Source organism: Gavia stellata, chromosome 12 (assembly GCF_030936135.1).
Source record: "Gavia stellata isolate bGavSte3 chromosome 12, bGavSte3.hap2, whole genome shotgun sequence".
NCBI classification, from domain to species: domain Eukaryota; kingdom Metazoa; phylum Chordata; class Aves; order Gaviiformes; family Gaviidae; genus Gavia; species Gavia stellata.
The window spans coordinates 18,874,589-18,895,871 of NC_082605.1; the positions used below are offsets into that span (position 1 = coordinate 18,874,589).

Here is a 21,283-nt window from a genome sequence, read left to right on the forward strand (position 1 = left end):
CTTCTAGAGTTACAGAAACTGAGCTTCAGGGCAGCAACAGTCATACTTGTTAGGTGTTTGCGTAAACCTATGCTACTAGCAATGTTACACTCAAAACCTTGTTTATGGGCAAAGAGAAAGCACAGCTTATGTATTTAAATAAATATAAAGCCAAGAATATATTGTAAATATAACCATAATCTTAACAACCTAATAAAAAATAATTTTTATTCCAGATTTACTTATTATAGAACAAGAAAGAATACCTGTATGCAAAAAAGTTTCAATAATAATGCAGTTAAAATCGCCAGATAACTCTTTTCTAATTTCGACTCCTTTTCCTGGTGTTATGCTCATCCTTCCAGTGCTCTTCTTGGTCCTAAGGTTGACAGTTTCATTCTGGTCTAGGGCTGTTAGAGCAAGTCATCACTATCTGGAGTCCTTTGTTGGGAGGATTTTCATTTTGATGGTTTCTTCCTCCTCACTCTAGGATCCACACAGTTGTAAAATTTGTTTTTTTTTCCCACCGGTCCATGGTCATCTGAATTTACTATATACAGTGCCCCTTATGGATATTAGATACCAGTTCTTTGTTCTCCTTGTTAACGCTAGAACTGTTTTATCCTGCTCGTGGTCTGCATTTCTTTAACTGACCGTCGGTGAGTTATTCATTGCTGTGGGATCTCCAGCATCAAGCTTGTGCTCTGTCTCTCTTCACCCTATACCTGTACTCTGCTACACCACACCCTAAGTCTCCACTTCCCAAAGCCTCTTATTATACCGGGTCTGTATTTCTCTATACTGCATCATTACATTAGTCGTAAAACCTCAGCGGCATCGTACAAAGACAAACAAAAGTAAACCAAATTAGCCACAGATACCTGGTCGATTAGAAAAAATGCTGTTACAGCTAAACGAAGTAAATCACAGTTGCAATCAAGTCAATAAAAGTTCAGACAGAGGAAGCCTGACAAGCCTCAATCCTGAGGATCTGAAAACTGTACAAAGCTTATGGCATGTCACTAGCAATAGCAATACCATATTACAGGGCTACAGGGTCACAGTGAGAAGCACTAGATAACAGAAACACTCCTGATTTTACTCACTGTTACACTTGCATTTCAGAATAAAGTGTTGATATTGGCAGAAAACAAAAAAGTACCCTAACACCTACAGGTATTATTGGTACTTGTGGACTGCAGATTTCCTGTGTTATCTGCATAAATTCTTATTAAGTCCTTCAGGAAAGCTGAGCTTAGAAACTGCTGAGCTGCTCTTGAACCTCACAGGAAAGGTGAGGACACACACCCTCACAAATGCCCACTTAGAAGCACAAGAACCTCCCGCCCGTTGCAGGCTTTCCAGTGCTTCCTTTGACTGCACCAGTCTTTCTAATCTCTCTTTTTCCGTGAACTTGGAAAGGCTTACACAGCTTTGCCGAAGCATTTCATTTGAATCAATTCAGCATTTGATTTGTCATATAGGATTTTATTCAGAACACTTTGCTGGATAGGATATCAAATGCTGTATAATTATGACTGCACAGTCTGTAGTGAAGCCAACCACTGAGAAGTTTAAATCCAAGGAATACAAACTGTGATTCTCCTTAAGATATACAATTACCTTCTTAGAACTTGCAAAGAAGAGGATACATAAGACAACCAAATTCTGGTATCAAATAAGGTACTTTTTAGTTGGTTAAAAGATATAGAGAGCACTGCATACACTAGGCACATGCACAAGTCTCAATTATTAGTAGTATTGAGCTGGTTACTTAGCAGCCTACTTGCCTTCCTCGTACAATAGCCTGTCCCATGTAGACCTTTTAGTCCCTTGAGGGAATACAAACATCCTACTCACCAGTTTTAACAGCTTAGCATTTACATCTCAAGCTCCAATCACTACCTCAGTAGCAAAGACATAACTACACACATTAGACTTCATGTTTTTCAGGTTTCATAACATTAAATTAGCCCAGAAAAATGAGTGAAAAAGCAATAGAGAGGCATTAGCTTTTGGTTTGGCGGTCAGTATTTACAGGGAAAGATGCATCTCAATATGATGTTGAAATCAGCAAAGCTGTTTCATTTAGGCTTACTGCAAGATGAGCTCTGGGGGGAATTTGCAGGTAGGTATCATGCTTGGAACTTGAATTCTACATATTTTAATGAAATTGCACAGTCTAAACATCACAATGAGTGAGCAGCCGTATCAAATTGTGGAATGTAGAGCTTTCTCAATTACTCACGTATAAAGGGAATTTCTCCGGGTAACAATGTAAAATTGGAATAAGCAGCAACCGTGTTCACAAAGAAAGAGAACATGCAGCTGATTTAAGTAGTTTGAAGCCATGTTGAACCTATAAAGGGACTGATGTAACAGGTGAAAAAGTACATCTCAAACATTCACATTCTTTATGCACAGTGCCGTTCAGCAACTTCTCAGCTTCAGATGAGCAAGACTGTGAATCAAATCTGTTTTGAACTTGTCAGCAGCAAATGATCATACCTGTATCCCAGCTTTATAACCGTGGTCCAGCTAAGAGTTTGTAGGTTCATCTAGTCTGCTATTTAAATGACAAATATGTGACCTAAGCACCATCCCAATGGCCCCTCCTGTGAATCTTCAAAAACAGATGCTCTCTCTGACATCCTGACAACTGTTAAGAACTGGTTAATATTTCATTAACTCAAGGTCAGCAAGTTGCTTTACTACATTGGACAATCCACTTCTCAACTCCTGTGCAGAGTCATTTAATCGTGTCTGTCTGGTTTACAAATTAGAAGAGGTTAACTGCTGAAAAGAATGCTACAGTGAATTACTACTTTTCTTTACTTTGCAGAAAATAGTTTCAGATTTTATTGAAGTGTCAGGTATAGAATAGGGCAATTTTTCTTTAAAAGGCAAAATTTTTGCGTGATGTTTGGTTCATGCTTCTGCCGTCTTCCACTCTTCCACGCCAACCTTCTCACTTTGAGGTCAAGTTCAGAACTTATAATTGAGGCAGTATAAATTACATCTGTGTAAATAATGGTCAGAGTTAACTCCCAGAAAGTCTCTTGTGGTATCATTTACCTAATAAGATGCAAAAGAAGAGGGATCTAAACAGCTAAGAGAGACAAGACAACATATAATTAACATTGCCCTACCTGCTGTTAACTGCACTAATTGCATTCCATTCTGCACAACTGACAAGTGTCGCATCATATAGACATCTTCAGTGATATGCAGCTCCTGTTAAATTACCTCTGAACCTTAGCCCTTAAAAAAAAAAATATCTCTACTATTTAAGTTGACTGGTTTACTTCCTTTCTTCATCAGCCTAGCGTTTTCTGAAGGAATGCTTACTGCAGTCTATAGAAGTGCATACATATCGCTATTTACAAGATACTAAATGTCAAAAACTCAGTGTAAAAAAAACCCATAAATCGGAACACAAAACATTAAAATTTTGAAAACAGATCCAAAGCTGAATAAACTCAAAAGACACAGGAGTCTCGTTTTGGAAAACGACAACAGGAAATATGAAAATACATGAAATTTTTTCATCTCAAAACTGTAAAATAACTTTTCAGTATGAAAGCATCTTTAAGCATCTAACTTAACTTCTTATGGATCAAAGAAATAACTGAGTAAATACTACCTGCATACGTACTTCATATAGGAATGTCACTCAAAAGATAAAAATAAGCAAGTTATTTATAGCACATGTTAATCGCCATATTTAAATGGCAGATTACTTTATGGCAAGAGACATAAGCCTGTATTTATTGGGGGGGGGGGGGGGAATGTTATAAGAAAGAATAGGTTTTTTCTAAGATAGTTAAATTTGCAGTAATCAGCCTCAAGTCTCTCTTGGTCCACTTTTATCTCAACACATACAAAACAAAAGCTTTATTATACTGAAGCTAAGGTGTGGAAAGGCCAAAAAGCAAAAGAAAAATCAACCACACTGAGCATTTAATGAGCTAAAACAAAAATCTGTGCAAAAGATTTATCTGTGGTAACAAGAACAAGAGGGGGTGTTGGACATGCAGACGCAGTATAGGATTATTATGACAATAACCTTCAGTGGAGCACAATTCTCACACAGAGTAAGATTAGGAAAGCTGCTACTAAAATACACAGATGAGGAACTGGAGGAATAGAGGGATAAGACTTGGCAGGGAGTAGAGGGAAGCATAGTGCAGTAATGGTGAATCTTCCCAGTGACTTTATATTGTTAACTATTTATACAGCAAACTTTTCATGGCTGCCTTCCTTTCTTCTCTCTGCAAAAATCCTGGGGCTGTTCTTAAGCATTTAGAACAATAAATATATTTAAGATTTATAGCCTGAAGTTTGGCCTTATTTATCTTACTCAGGTGAGCAGTCCAACTAAGCCCAGGGGAAGTGCAAGAAAAATGTTCTCCTTCACAATGACGCAAGAAACAATAGCTGACTAACTGTAGGACAGGGTAGAGTATACCACATATAGGTAAAACTGTCAACTTCAGACTTTTCTTAACAAACCAAAAATCACTTAAAGTAAGAGTATAGCTAACTTTTGGAACTAACCTGAACACGATTCTCACTAGATGTTTTTCATTATGACATTCTCAAGGGTTAAAGCCTCATTTAAAATATACTGTGATGCAGGAAGTCAGATAATATCTCCCTGTTGAATCCAGCAGAGTTACAAAGATACATTTCATATTCATAAGTGTGTTGAAATATTTTTACATTTCTTAAACTGCAAATATTTGAAGAAATGTAGACAAACATATTTTAAATTCACAGCACTTTCTCAAACATGAAGTAGCAGATTAACAAAATGTCAGAACATCCTCAGCTTCAAAAACTGCTCCACCATTTTAGGTAGAGAATATCTACCAAAAAAATAATAATCACAGCCTCTTATGATCATACTTCTCAATTGCTGATGTATTCCAAATATCAGCTTGTAAATTGCTCCCATCTTTAAAGATAAAACAAGCTCTTGCAAGTCATACTAACCTTTGCAAAATACCAGTAAAGATTACTTCATAGACTGGAGGAGGCTGAGGGAGGAAAAGAGGGGAAGGGAACTGCAGTATGGAGGCTGTATGCTGTGTATTCTCTGAGCTTTGTACAAGTTGAAAGGTCAGCTGTGAGAGAAGATTTCTGGCTTGGTTCAAAACCATGTGCTTTTATAGCAAATGTACAAGCTAATATCCTTACACATCAATCACAGCCCATCCTAAGCCACCACCTATTCCATAAAGACAAAAGGTATAACAATTTTAACACAAACAATTGACAGATTAAAAAAATGCAACTTCCTCAATTAAATTATATACAGAAAGTGGTTCTCTAACAATAGCACCTTTCTGCTATACCCTGCGTCACCTGGGGGACACCAGTGGAGATCAGGGAAATTATGACAGTATCAAAGTAGGGCAATAACCAGAACTGTTGTCTTAAACACTCAACAAAAGAAATGGTAAAAGATGAAGCAATAATTCAGAATTCCGTTGAAGAAAAGCATCTGAGTAAGAGCTGTGTTTTCAGCTAAGTTTAACTATTAATTTGAAGGAATGTATCACTACTCAAAACTTCACTGTTTGTATCTTCTCCCTAAATGCAGCTCAGTTCCTCCTGTTTTTTTACCATGCCAATCATCTGGGGCCTGACTACAAAATGAAAGGTCTCCCCCTACACCTAGAAGCGACAAGACGGTAACCAGAGCTAATGTCATATTTGTCCCCTTTGCAGATGAAACTGCAGCTTCAAATGAAATCAGGTTCAAGCATGAAAATGTCCACACTACCAAGGAGGGAACGGATTATATATTTCTTCAAAGAAATTACTAACAAACTACTGACCATATGAAAGAGTTTTGCCAGGAGGATCTAAGAGAACCTACAAAAAGGGGCTAATTATAAACTATCCTCTACTCTAGACTGTAATCATTCTGCTCTTAGATTTTCTACTAATTCAATTCAACACGATTTTGCTACTAGCACTCCCATTAAAAGCTTTAAAATAAAAACCCCACACCCCACATTTTACAGATGTGCCAATTACATTTCTGACACCCTTATACAAGGGATTACATACTGACAGACTGATCACGTAGAAGATGCAGCACTACATAGTGCAGACCCATCAGCCTCAAAAGCTTTGTAATCTCATTTCAAGTTTCTAACTAATAAACACTATTTCAAAATTAATACCTAAAATATGTCTCCTGCTGAGGGTTTATACCATGTAAAGAAAAGAAGCGTGATTCTTCTGATCACAGTCACCCCAAAGATCACACCACCAATACAGCCGTAGTAATGAGGCCCAGGGAGGAAAAACTACAGCTGAGAATCTCATCTTTTCCCTCACAAGTTAAACCCATAATATTTGCAGTATTTGTTACCAAAATTGTGGTAAGCTATAGTAACTATCAACACATAGATTTCTTTTAAATAAATAAATAAATACATCAGGCTTCACAGGACGTAAGAGAAGAATTCTCAAGTGAAGTGACACACAGTTTCCAGACAATAACCGTTATTCTATACCTTGTCCCAGATAGTTTGTTAAAATACATGTGCCAACTAAATGATTGTTCAAACAAGCTGGTATTTCTTTCAACAGTGCTGTAGTTAATATCAAATGAAAAATTTGGGTTCAGTTCTGTCTTGAAACACATGCATTCAGTGATGGCAGACTCCTGAAAAAAACAGCACAACTCATTTATCTTCCATCAGGAACAGACATTCCCAGAAGGGGATACATTGTAGCATTCAGATAAAAATTAGCGTCACAGGTGGATTTTTACAACAGGGTTTTCCAAATTAAAACCAAAGCAAATGCTTTATCACATACATTCCGATGTAAGCCAGAGTAACAAAAGAAGGAAAAACAAAAGAACAGGAAAGAAAGATTTGGTTTCAATAATTGACCCCAAAATATTTAGAAGCAGATGGGCATCTAGAGAGTGTAGAAGGTGTTATTTCTCTCCTTTACACACCTGCTAGTACTGCAGAGAAAACAACACTGTTTAGTGTTTCATACCTTACACATAAAGTGTGTCTAATGGTTCTGATGTTATGCATAAAAAAAATGAAAATTTCATGCAGCTGCTTCTCAATTACGCATCTGGTTATTGCTCTGCAGCTGCAAAACTACCTTGAAGAACTATAAAATATGGTGTGACAAGTCTGGAATAAATACCAGCAGTCATCTTGCACCTTCCTTGTGAAATGTTGCATTTTGTACCACCTGTTTAAATTCCTGAATCAAGAGCTATGGCTTCTGTCACCTCCCTCTTTTACAAACAAAAATCCAGTAATATATTTAACACAACTGAAATTTGTAAATGACCGCTTTCTATGCCACACATTAAATATAAAATTCAGTACCCCATTTCTAGAGTATTTTTTACTTTGTGTTGTTACTTCCAAGTAGCTATTTTGGTAATTTGATCAGAAATCCAACACAGAGAACAATAAGTCAGCACAACATTAGTGTCAAACATCTGAAATGAGATTTTGATTTGTTAGCCCCCTAGCCATTACTCATATTACTATAAATCTATTGAATATGAAGACATTTGGTGACAAAGAATGGTTATAAAATACCCAACTATTGTAAGCAGTCTCAAGCTTGCATTTACTGACTCACACTCAGCATGTAATTTTCTAACAAAGGGAACAGATAAGAAAAACAAACCAGGTTTGTTTTTCATAACAATGCATTTGAAATTTAACTATTTCTGTAATTCCTCACAAGACAGAGGGTCCTTTGAAGAATTTCCATATCTAAAATATTAAAAAAACAACAATTTGTAATTTAACTTGAAATGGAAAGCCTCAACTTGAAACAACACAGTTTTGTTTCAAAAAGAGTAAGACTCAAAATCACAGTTAGGCAAGCTGGAAGTTTTTCTGCCTGTTTTTCTGGCATGCAGGATGCAACACATGTGGCCATTACCAACAAATGCGTGTGCTGTTATACAGCTGCCTGTTTTTCACACAGCTGCCAAGGGCTTATGTGAAAAAACATTGCTAAGCTGAAGGAGGAATGAGGCATGCAAAGCTACACGAGAGACCCCTTGCAGGGTTTACCAAAGATAACGCACGGCTTAATACTGCGGTGCTTAAAATTTTGCCACTTCTCAGCAGCCTCTGTGAAATAAAGTTTCTTAGCATGAAACTCAGAGGAAGGAGAGGAGAAAGGACGAGGGAGAAGAAGTAGGAATTACAAGATTTAAAACCAACCAAACAAAACACGTACACAAAGAGGAGAAAGCAGTAGCATTTTAGGGCTCACGTCCAGGGAGAAAGGCCCTGCTACACTGCAGTGAGAACAGCCATTATGTATGAAATCCTCAAATGGAAACCCTAATTCCACCTTAATTGTGCCTTTGTGTGGTTTAGCTTCCAAGGCAGATTAACTTAAAGCACCTAAAAGCAATCTGAGAGCAAATGAAGAATGTCCATAAAAAGAGCTACTATTGACTAAGTACTATATGCCAGCTTTGCACTACAGCTATACCACAGCAAATTCGCCACGACTTTCTAACAAAACCCTTAGTAAAACGGGTTTCAATGAATACGACCCTTTAACACCTTTCATAACTCCTCTGATTTTCTGTGACTGATTTTTTCACCTAGTAGATGGGGTAAAAAAATTGGATCACTGACAGACTGATTATTAAGCCTCCCACAATTACTTTCAATAACAGTAACACACAAGGCATTGCCTTCGTAACTTTTACTCTAGTTTATTATTTTCTTCATTTTCAGACGTGCCTGAGAGTTTTAAAAACTGTTGGCACAACAATTAAATTTGGAAAGTTTTCCCAAAAAAATCAAACCATTTCAAAGTGGACAAATACAGAAAAAAATATTATTCAAAACGTTAGCAATCATTATTTGTTTTCTGATCATACACAGAAACATTAATTTCTATGACTGCTCTGTCACATAAATGGTGGTATAAGCAAAGCACTTCAGCAAGCAAAATAAGTATGCACGCAAACATACAGTGGCTTTTAGCAGTACAAAACTGCTAAATATTTGTTGAAAGTAGGGTAAGACATAACTGTCTGTTTAACACAAAAAAGGAAGAGGCTTTTCTCAATCACAATTCATAAGGTAGAGGATGGCATTAGGACAAAACAAGAGAAAATGGATACAATGAGGAAAGGCCTCTAAGAAAGAATAGGAAATTGGACAAGTGACAGAAAGATTAAAATCACAGACGATGGCAAATTTTGTGGAGCTCTGAAATGGATGCATTCAAGAGGTGCCTATGAGGACTGGGAGTAACAGAGTATTAACAGGTATTTCCTATTACTGAGAAGTTGCAGGAAAATGCAGATGCCCTCTAGCCTTAGATTTCACCACTCAGACAAGGCAAAAATCCATTTACTGAAAACTGGCTAAACAGAATAGAGAAATACTCATGCTCAATAATGCTGAACATGGTCCAAAGACAGCTCATCCACCACTAGTTTTCTATTAAATTTAAAAGGTTGTTTTCTAAATACTTAGCCTTTTGAGAATACAATCATATTAGTCAATAACTTATAGCGTTATTTTGCCTGAAAGCATAGTTTCAGAAAGCCATAATTTAAGTATAAAGAACTTTCATAAAAGCTGTCAGAGAAAATAAGAGGACTTATGGGAGAGCTGTTCCTTAACAGCGAGCAAGTTCTTTGCGTGCAGCTCCATGGAACACTATTTCAGCTACGTGTGGTTTTTCAACATACGCAGAGAAGCATAATCCAAGGCCTCTAAAAAATAACTAGTTATAACCACTAAATACATAGGGTTTTTTGAAAACTCATTATGCACAGGTGAAAAATTATTACCACACAGTGAACCATACAACAGAAAGAATTATGGAAATCACAGAAATGCTGAAGGAGGCAATTCCTCTCCTACCTATCCAGATGGGGAGAAGAAAGGAAATTAAATTACGTAAGCAAAGCACATGATGACAGTAAAAAAAGATCACCTAAGTAGCCAACAAACTCAAAGACTGAGGAGTAAATTAATTTACTTAGAGATAAGTTTAACAACAGAGAGCTGGTCTGAACAAGATACTCATAGAAAAGCTCTTCCTGGTATAACAAAAAAGAACGTAAATTCACATTTCTAATAGCCTCAGAAACAAAAGGTTCAAGGGTCTTTTCCATTTTTCCTAACATAAAAGCTTAGATTAAATGCAGACAGCATTATCACCAACAATTTCTCCATAATCTATACAAAAAAGGACATTACCAAGCTAAAGATCAATTTTTGATCCCTTCTAAACATACGTTGCTTTCAAATGGTTTTCCCAACTTGTATTGGAGAGATGAACTTTCAGATAAGAGATCTAAATCAGCATCTGAAAACGCAACATTCCATCTAAATTACACATAGCCAAGAAAAATAAACCCAGCAGGACGAGATCAGAAGGAGATTGGTGATAACATGACTGAGAACTCTTTCAATATTCTAAAAAATGGTGAATAATAGGTGACAGGTAAATGACCTCATGGAAAGAAGCTTCAATAAACCTCTTCTGTTCTTTGTAAAATATATGTTTACCTCTCCAGCCTGATATAAAAAGCATGCCTTCAGTCCAAAGCCAATTTTTATGAGTTCCCTCATGCATAAGGCAATAGAAATAGGATATGCAGAGACTATATTTTGTTATACATTTTTTTAAAGAAGAGTGAATAAAAGCCTTGCACTCAATTCAATTGCATTTCTCTGTGATAGAGTGTGAACACTGCACCTGACTGACTCCTAAATGTAATGAAACACTCTAAGTGGCAATGGGCAGCACTCTATTGCTTTTGTTAAAAATCAGAAAAAGAAAAGCATGCCAAGCTTCCAGCATCCATTTAGGATTGTCAGCATTTTCAACCACCTCTGTAAGTTCTCTACTGATTCAAAGAGCCAGTTGACAGTACATAGTCACCCTCCAGCATAATTATAATCCCTCTCAGCTTTGTCCACCTATAGTTTAAAATGATGGTTCCCTTAATAACTTCGCCATCAGGCAGAACATAAAGAACAGTGCACGAGCTGAAGCAGACCTAAGGGCCTCTGGTGGGGAAGGTTAGAGAAAATGATGGACCCTGAAATGATGCACAGTGCATCTGTCCGATACAAGCCATGAAATTGCGCACACCCTAATAGTCTGGGTATATGCATGCATATATAAGGACATTTTTTTCCTTATATCGGTACTACAGTATGAGGAAAAGAAATAGCAAGAAAGGAAATGCATTCTCTGGCTAAACAAGCCCTTAATGTACCACTGCATTAAGTGAGAATCACATCAGAAGACTTGTGAGTTAATGTAGGAACAGCCAAATGATCTTACGTTTCCGACAAAAACTCAGCTTCTAAATATTTCACATTGTTTGGTTAAACAGCTGCACTAGAACTGTAAGAACTTGTTTACAGGTTGTGTTTCTTCAGATGGCAGATCAAGCAATGCCATACTGTTGTAGCAAAACAGCACAACATCTTTTTATTTCCTCTCTTGAAAACCTAGGAATTTTAACATGAAACACAAAACCGTTTGTGACTGCATTTCTTGGTATTCTGTAAATATCGCCTTCTCTACAAGCGTTACACCTGAAAATTGCTTAGCACGTAAAAGGCAATGAATTCCTTGGGGCCTAATTCTGTATTTCTTATTGTGTACAAATTCTTTTGAAGTCAATATTAGTGATGTCATTTTAATTTTCTTCACATCTGCCATTCTTATCTTAGAAGAAAAAAACCAATCCTTTAATTCCATTAAAAAAATCCTTGTAGACTGCCTTTTGTGCCGTTGGTAAGTTTTGAAAATCTTTCTGAGAAAATTAATATTCAGTGTATTCAGTGTACATATTAATAAAAATAAAGAGAGCAACAGAGGAAATGAGCAAACAACAAAACTGCTGATACTGGACAAAGGCAAACCCGTTCAAGAACACATGCATTAACACCTTCCTGACAAGCGAAGACAGCAACAGAAGTGATCTAATGCCATCTCTGTCCACTGCATCAACAGGAAATCCAGCAACAGCAAAATTGGTGACCACAGGCACTGCAGCAGTACAGACAACTCTGTCAAGCCTGTAGTATTTACTGAAACTGTGAAGTTAATTTGTGAATACCACACTTTGTAAAGATTTCCATGTCATGAATTCCTATCCCTTTATCTGTACCCCTTTATCACACACATAGACCCATGTGAGTGATGTAATTCTGTAAGATTATAAAGGAAAATAGTTGTTTCTCCTGTATTCATGGTGACAGGTCTATAGAAAGAACCTCCTTTCACAAGAAAAATACTGAACCTTTGACTTTCAAGTTTTAATAACTTTATTCTGTTTTTAGCTTAAAAATACATTGGCAAACATCCTTTCTTGTTTCCAGAAGCTGAAGTTAAGGACAGCTGCAATGTGGCGTACAGTATCTAAACCACCAGATTTTTGAGCAGGACTTGGCAGAGGTGATTAGCCTCTCCTTTCACCATCTTTTACTGCAGAACGCATGTCTATCAAGAAGATCCCAAAGCTGCCTCCATTCATTATTTTATTTTGGAATATTTCGTGCCTCTCATAGGCTGAAGGTTTTTGTTTCGCCCATAACTTTTTACTTTGTGTGGCTGCATATTCAGATGGCAGCCCGTATCAAATCGCGCAGATAAACCTGAGTGACAGAGATACTACTAGCCTGAAGGATCATAAAGGAGGTAAATCTGATGATATCTTGCAACAATGACCACAATAGCAAAAGTTGTGTCCTTGATGCTTAGTTGTCAAAGTGCATGTTAGAAGTACAATGACAGCACACTATCAGAATGATTACGGAGATGTTGTTAATTATTTAGTGGATGAATAGAGTGTCAATCATTTCAACATGAAATAGCTCCCACACTATAAACCACAATTCTTTAATGCCCAGTAATGCAGCATGGTTGAATGCAATTACATAAAAATGGAGAAAGGTACCACTGACCTATAATTTTTGAAGTGTTAACAAGCCAACTCAGTTAAAATACATACAATTTACCTGATAAAGTTTGATTAGGAAATAATTTTTGGGTTTAGATTTTACTTTTGATAATTTAAATTTCAAACACAGTTTCTTTTATAGACCAATATTTCTGTGATTTGCAAAGCAAGCAAGCTACAGAGGTTATTTAAAATAAATCTGGCATCGTAAACCAGAAGAGGTTCACTGCCTTTAATGGAGTAATTTATTTCTTCAAATAGTTATAGAGATCGAGAATAGTAATAGTTATTGGATAGACCAATCCATTTATGAGTTCAATCATGAAGAGGAGAGTTTAAGTGAAAAACCTGCCACAGCTTCAGTTAGCATTTCTTGATTTTCTCAGACACCCAGACATGAGGCAACTCTCCAATTTTACAGGCTTTGCTTTGTGTCAGCATTTTTCATTTTGCACTGCCAAATGACCAAAACAGTTGCATTTAATGTTTTTATTTCAAATATATTTTCAAATATACTGGTTGTCATAAGAAAGTTTTGATCATTGAAAAATGTATCACCTTAATAAAGTCATAGAAATTTAGCAAGCCATTATGCTAATCCTATTCAGCTACTTGGAGTCTGGTGAGATCTTTGATATAAGCAAGTTGTGTTAATTTACTTTCCAGTGTGCAAAACTGATATGCATTTAACTAAGTGGTTTGTGCATTATGTAAAACATAAAACAAAAAACTTTCCTGTTACTACACAATTAGACTGCAATAATGTCTGCCCTTTGGCATTTTGATGTATGATATACTAACATTAACAAAAGCTAAGTGAAAAGAGGAAAACTATGCAAACTACTATTAACTTTTAAAAGTAGAAAACGTCTTTCAGAGTTAGAATTGGGTGACAGATGTACTTGAATGCATTTCCTTTTGAGAGAAAAGGTATTACATAAATTCAGTTCTGACCCACGTTATCATCTTATGTTCACCACACTAAAATAAGGATGTGGTCAGAGAACCAAAATGAAGTTCCAGAAGCGTGGCCTTCTCTCCCAGACGCTGTCAAGTCCTTTTGTGATGGTAGGTAACTCAACTCACCTTTTCTTTTCTCTCCATATGGACAAACATACGTGTGAACAAATACACATGTATGTAATTCTCTCGTACATGTTTTATTTCGGTCACAGAATCATAGAACAGTTGAGGTTGCAAGGAACTCTGGAGATCGTCTAGTCCAACCCACCAGCTCAAAGCAGGGTCAGCTAAAGTGGACTGTGTCCAATTGGGTTCTGAATATCTTTTTTTAAATGGAGAGTCCACAATCTTTTCCTTCCTTTGCTTTTTAATAGAGCACATTTTTGTTTGAAAACAACTTTTTACACAAGTTCATTTACTTCAGTTCCTTAAATTACATCAAGTATACAAGAACAAATTATTTTCCTCAGCAACGATTCATGTTATTCTGAATTATTCAAAATTACATGAATAATGCTAATTAAAAACCTCATGTTACACGCTGCATACAAAACATTTTAGAAATAAAGTTCTAAACAAATATTGCTGTTATAAACTGTTGTTCACATATGAAATTTAGCCTATATTTATGGTCTGGATAATATATCAAACCTTTTCAATATGCATCAACTTGAAGACTGTGTACAACTTATTAGAAAGCAATTTATTTTCCAGATTGCTACCTGGTAAAGCACATTCCTCCCATTATCAGTCAACTTACTTAGTCTCTGAGCAGCCTCCAGGGCATCATTTGCAGAATCAGCTACAAAGAATCTCTGAACTGCAACCCCATGGTCTGCCATTAGTTTTTTGCTTTGGTACTCCTGCAGGTTCAGCCATCGTCTAGGGGTTAATTGAAGAGCCTAGAAAAATGAGAGAGGGGAAAATAACATAATGCTCATTAAGAACAGTTCATGAGACAGCCAGCTGAGCTCTTCAGCCTTACGGTTATCTCCAACCAGCAGTTAAACAACACTGTTTCAGAGAAAAGGTAAAATACTTATTGATTTACCTAAGTGCCTTTTCTTAACATTTGTGCATCCAAAGTACTCTGAAACCTGCAGATATTTTCTAAAACCTACACAAGGCTCACTGGATGATCCTGGCTAGACAAAAAGTCTTGCATTTAATATCAACGCAGATTGGCAAACTTGGCTTGAACTCTAAAGTCTACTTATGTTTTTATGTTATCCTGTGCTATAAAAATATTAACAGACTGTTACCTTAAAACAAATGAATTGTTTCATATTAAATATCCTTACTTACACTAAATTTTATATAATTCTTCCCTACAAAATTATTTCTACTGATGACATGCATTTATCGTAGCATATCTGAGAAGAAAAACAACTGAAATGGAATTAGCATCATCTTGTAGGAAACTACACACTAACACATGTATTTTCAGTGGTCTGTTATCTATGCTTAGCTGGTTACACTTCTAAGTATATTTTGTTGAGGATGCTAGCACAACCACATCAGACATGCAAGGACAACAACAACTGGAGAAGAATTTACCTTCCATTCTCAACATGACAGTTTAGATGCTTGCATGTGCATATATATACACATCATGGATACAAAGATATGGCAACCTTACACACACACACACAAAGACATCACATTTGCTTGTCTTGGCAGTAAACATTGAGTATAGACACTAGAAGAGTCATAGCATCATTACTGAATGATTTTAAGAAAGGACACATTCTCCATGCAGGACAAATTGTTACAGACAACAGCAATAATCAAGGAGCTGTCACTGACTCCTGGCAATGGTATAATCCTATTTCGTGCCAGCAAAAGATGCTCTCTACACACATGGAGAGGCGAACTGTTGTTCTACTGGCAGACAGCCCACAATCAATTCTTAGTTTCTCCTGAAGTAAGGAGCACCCTATGCAAGCTAGCACTATATATTTAGTTACGTTAGACAAAGAGGATTATTTACTATACTAAGACTTTGATCTCTAACAGCATGATAAAAAATATTATCCTAATGCAACTTTATACCAAAACCAAAAAACCTCCATGATAAAGTCTTTAAATAATACATACCCTTTTCACCATACTAGAATTTTAAATGCTGCATTGTATCAAAAGCAGACCTCCGTCTGTTCCTACTGGCTTTGAAACACAGCACAAAAGATTGATGCATAAAGAAAATACAAAACCCATCTTTTACTGTATATAACCACGTTTTCTGTAAAAGTGACTCCCACAGAACTTAAACAGTTACAAATAGCTCAGTATGACACATTTTAAGTTCTTTTAACCATAACTTGGTTAACATATTTTAGAAGAATAAAACAACATATTGTCAGTATGCTCTCTGGCTATCTCTAATTCTAGGCATCATACAGGCACCTCAGTACGTTTTACATTCCTCCATGTTATTCAGAGACAGGTTATTACATTTATGCAATGCCTTCAAATGTGGGGTCAAAACTTAGTCACTTTCATAATTGTTGACATCTGTTTTCCCATTACAAGATCTCTGTTAGGCTCTAACATCTATTATTTGATGATCATTTCCACAAAGGGATTAACACTAAGAGCCAAGAGGGACCCTGAAGGTCAACTCTAGCCTCATATTAGAAAAGGCCATAGAATTTCAATCAAAAGCTGATGCCACAAGCCCATAGTTTCTGTAAAGCTACAGAAGAATTTTTAAACATGACTGGAGAAAATACCAGTTTTAACCTTGACAATCATTAACCTTCTCTTTTTCATTGTTTCTTTAAAGACTACCTCATAATAATATTGTTATTATGAGGACTTCAGAATACATCATTATTGATACATGCATATAATCCATACATATACATACACACACACTAAAGAGAAGCATCACCTGAATCTGCACAGGCAGCCAGGAGTCTGCTAACATGTCATTTAACCACTACCATAAGACTAAAATACATTTCCAAAGGCCTCCCCTCTCAGCTGTAAGCAGCAGCAAAAGAAAGAACACCCCAGCAGCAATCAGCAGCCAACCACATTTGCAGAGGGAGGGAGGGGAGGAAGGAGGAAAAACAAGTACACATCTCCATCCTCCTAGGAGCCAAAAGATTTTTGAGACACATGTCAAGCTGATCTTGGATAGAAGTAAATAAATACAGAAAAAACAATGTTAAAGTTGCTGTCTTAAATAAAAAGCTGAGTTAAAAGTTTTACTAAGGATTTCTCTTACACATAAGCATGTTTACTTAGAATTTATTTTTTCTCTTATGCTTCAGTCTGTTTATTTACAACTAACTGGTTTACCTAAAAATTTCTACAGCTCAGTAATACAGCTGATAATTTATAAACCCAGTGACCAAAATTTTAAGAACAAGTCTTCAAAACAGTTTTTATTCGTCATTTAGAACAACAAATCAGTTTCACATGTATGTATTACTAAGCTGATCTAAATCAAATAAACAAAAAGGAAAATACTCAAACAATCTTATTCTGGGGCAGACTTTTATCGCTGTTGTTTGACAAAAAATCTCTTTCAACACAACTTGCTTTCAAATTTTCTGTTTGTGTAGGCATTAAGTAGTTAAGGAATTTGCAATGCAGCACAGCATGTCAACTGATATCTCCACTGTTAGTTCAACCTAGCAAGGTTTAAGCAATAAAATCTTTTAAGGACTCTCATATAACACAGACTGCAAAGGGCCACCACCTAATAAAGGCCACCAGTGATAACTCACGACGTGACAGATATGGAGCAGAGACGACAGCAAGAAAAGCAGCCAAAGCTCTGTTTGTTTTATGAAGAAAGGTCTTCTCCAGTGTCACCCATCCGGCGTGCCTCACTCCAGTGTTAACTCAGCTCCAGCCTAGTTAATGAACAAAGCAAGCCTAACAGCTCCAACGGGAACCTGCAATAAGCTCTGTTCCCAGCCACCCTCTTGGCATGTTACAAAAGCTTTTGGTATATATCAGTTTTACAGCTTGAAAACATTACTCAAAACGTTCCCTGTGGATACTCCAAATCATTGCTGAGACATTAAAAATCATATTACATATCTATACAGTGCATATGTACATAAGCATATGGACAGAGGTCTGTTCTCTTATAAAAATTAGACTACTAATATGAAGAGATTATGAGACTATTTCCTTCATAAATTATGAACCAGACAGGTCTGAGGAACACAGACAGGAAATAAGAGAATAATTCATTTGAAAGAACTGTCAAAGCAGTCCTAAGGGTGACGAAATGAAGATCTGGCCAAGAACTGTTGGCACAGAAAAGCAAAGCCTACAAATTAAGGTTAGTAAGCACGTACTTTTTTTTTTTCCTCTCCTATATTACATGAGTCTAAGAGACACCATCTTACTGAGTGCCAACGGAAGACTTTCAATCAAGACCTTCCACAGAAGACAAACTCCTGGTTGTGAATGAACTACTCAATAAAATGAATTCATACAGCCTACCATTGTATACAGGAGTACAATACATTTAAGAAACCAACTGTGACAAAGCCTGTATTAGAAGCTCTGAAGAGCAAGGAACATGAAAAACTTGCTTTAAAGCACTTGCAATATACACACCATATGTCTTGAGAAGAGCAGGCAAAATAAAGCAGTTACAAGACATGAAATAAAGCAAAAGCTTTGAATCTGTGAAGACGACTACTCTTTCAAGACCATCTTGAAAAATCAAAACAGTTGCAAACATAGGCATTTTAGACTTAAGGCACAAAAAAGTAGTGACCATGAGATGTTAGAAATGTGAGTAAACAGATGATTCCCTGAACTAATTCCCAACTTAAAGATGTTTTGGTTGCAATAAATATATATCTGAACAATTTAAAAGGGACAGCAATAAAAAGAATCAATTAGTACAAGAATCTCGGAAAATCCTTGCCAGACGAAATTCCCAACCCTCCCAAATACATTTATACCAAGCATTCACAATAATTTGAGATGGGCTTCAAATAGCGTAAGTTTCTTGGGCATCATAAATTTCTACGCATCCCAAGGCTACTGCACAAAGGTACGGCCTTAAGACAGCCTTAAGACAGCCTAGATGAGAGTCTACAAAGTTTTGAAAGAAAGCTATTTCCCATACCTACTCTTCTATAGGCAGCCATAATCCATCCCTTCCCCCTGAGACTTATGAGGAGGATGCTCTAACAAGGCACAGAATACAATTCCAGCGTAACACACCTTTGTATTATTTATTTTCCCATACTACAGCTCTGTCTTGTCAACAACTTAATTGCTCTCAGCAGCATTAAACAGCACTGCCAGATTTCACAGATGCAGTCCTGTCTCTCATGAAAGACAGACTGAGGAATTAGGTTGTAAATTACCATCAGAAAAATAATTTCAATCTGACAGGGGGCAGGGCGGGAAGCAAGTAAAAGGGAAACTAAAGCACAGAAAGGCAGAGGCCACCTTTTAAGAATTTCTGTTCGTTATTGATTCTTGCCACCTTCTATTCCCAGCTTATTCCCTGCATGAATACTTTTATCTCCGCTCCCCACATACTAGTCAGAAAACCATACTGGAAAACACCATACATCTCTCAGATCTTTCCATGCAGCTTTGTCTACAGTTGAAACACAGTATGTTCCAACAGTTTAAGAAGTATCTGTGCTTCATCTGTTTCTTTATTGCAAGGTTGCGCTGGAGTACAAGGAGCACATTCTGTCACGCCAGCCTGTGAAGAAGGGACTGCAAATAATATGCAGACTTTAGTAATACCTGACTCCCTATGTGACATCTTATGTTCCATCTTCATAAGATGACAGACAAGAACTAGAAAATTTTCCATTGGTGGCATTTTCCTGTTATCCTTTAAGACATTTTTGCTAGAAACAAAAAAAGTTTTAGAACATCTTACTAAACTTAAACATTCTCATTACTGTAAATACACCTTAACCTTTGATATTAACTTCTGTCAAGCTCTGAACAGCCCCAAGAAGGGCTGTAGGTTTAAACACATCTTTCTAAATCTTGTGTTTAGTGGCATTTTACTTTTTAGCACAAAGAAAAACTTAAAATCGCTGCAGTGAGCCTAAATGAAAATCCAGACAATATGTTTTCATGGAATGCAATAAAGAGAAACTCAAACGAAAGGATTTAGTCTTTTGCAGGGAAGTTCTTATTAAAAGGCTAAAATAAGTATCATTCATGGCTCTACTGAAGATTTCCAACAGACCTTATATTACCACAAGAAAAAAATAGCTTTCATATGAGCTTTTTATGTGTGTTGTGTATTGACATACACATTGCAGATGGAGAGTAGCTCTTACCTGGCATATCTGAATCTCAAGTAAGTTGAAAGGGTGTCTTTTTTCTTTATTTTAAATCACAAATAAGCTTTAAGAATATATCAGTTCACAAAACTAAGAAAAACATCACTAATAGCACACGTCCATGTTTTTATATAGTTTATTTTTTAAAATAATGAAGTTTTAAAGAGGAACTAAATTCTTCCTAATAAGGTACTACTTAAGATAAAATTTCTAACATAAGTGCTTATCAAAGAGATTAATATACTTAAACAGGACTCTATTACAACTGATAATGTTTCGTTAGAGCCTGACAACAGCATCAAAAATCCCAAAACTCAAGTAAGCGGAACTCAGCTGAACCATAATACGAATTAAGATGAAGTCAGACTTATTTAATCAAGTACAAGTTTCACACTGGATTGTCTCCTGCTGGCTAGAATTATTTGGCATTTCCAAAAGCACAAAGAATTCGTATGGTTGAGGTTCACCTCTAACGTCCCCTCCCTTCTCCACTCTCCAAGATTTTTGTTACCAGTCAGAATCACACTAATATGGACCAAAGGTCTATAGACAGGTGAGGATTTTGGAAAAGCACTGTTACTAGTAATTGCGCGTTTTATTCTCGATAAGCCTTCTGTTCAAAGTTACTTCTTTATATACCTAGATACCTTGTTTGGTCCAATTATGTATGTTCAGTATCATTAAAATGAGTGGCATACGCATCAAGAAATCAAATGTCTTGTCTTGACCATCCTAACAAGGCCAGGTATTGCATAACTGTATCAGTGTTTTATTGACTACTACTAGAGAAAAAAATTGATTGTTCACATAACCTGCATAGTCTCTTATTTCCGACCTTTTTTTGTTCATTTGTTTTTGATATAAAATGCTAAGGGCTCTACACAAATAATGTATTTGGAGACTAGTTGCATTAGATTCTTCCACTACTCAATTTACCAAGTCTTGAGCTGTCCCATGGCACATAATTGGCATTACCTGAATATGGGCTAATTAAGAACAATATAGTTTAACAGGAGTGGAACTATAAGTACATTTTATAGCAGGCATCAACTTCAATAGACATAAAAAAAGATTTAGAAAA

The 21,283-nt window shown here is 36.4% G+C and overlaps 1 protein-coding gene across 1 annotated transcript in view; it reads right to left on the reverse strand.

Annotated features, from left to right (window-relative positions):
* Window positions 1–21,283, reverse strand: part of SUCLG2 (succinate-CoA ligase GDP-forming subunit beta) — a 131,040-nt gene that overhangs the window by 90,369 nt on the left and 19,388 nt on the right. The window contains exon 2 of the mRNA XM_059823490.1: window positions 14,667–14,808. Coding sequence (XP_059679473.1) covers window positions 14,667–14,808 — 142 coding nt within the window. The remainder of the gene's footprint in view (window positions 1–14,666; window positions 14,809–21,283) is intronic.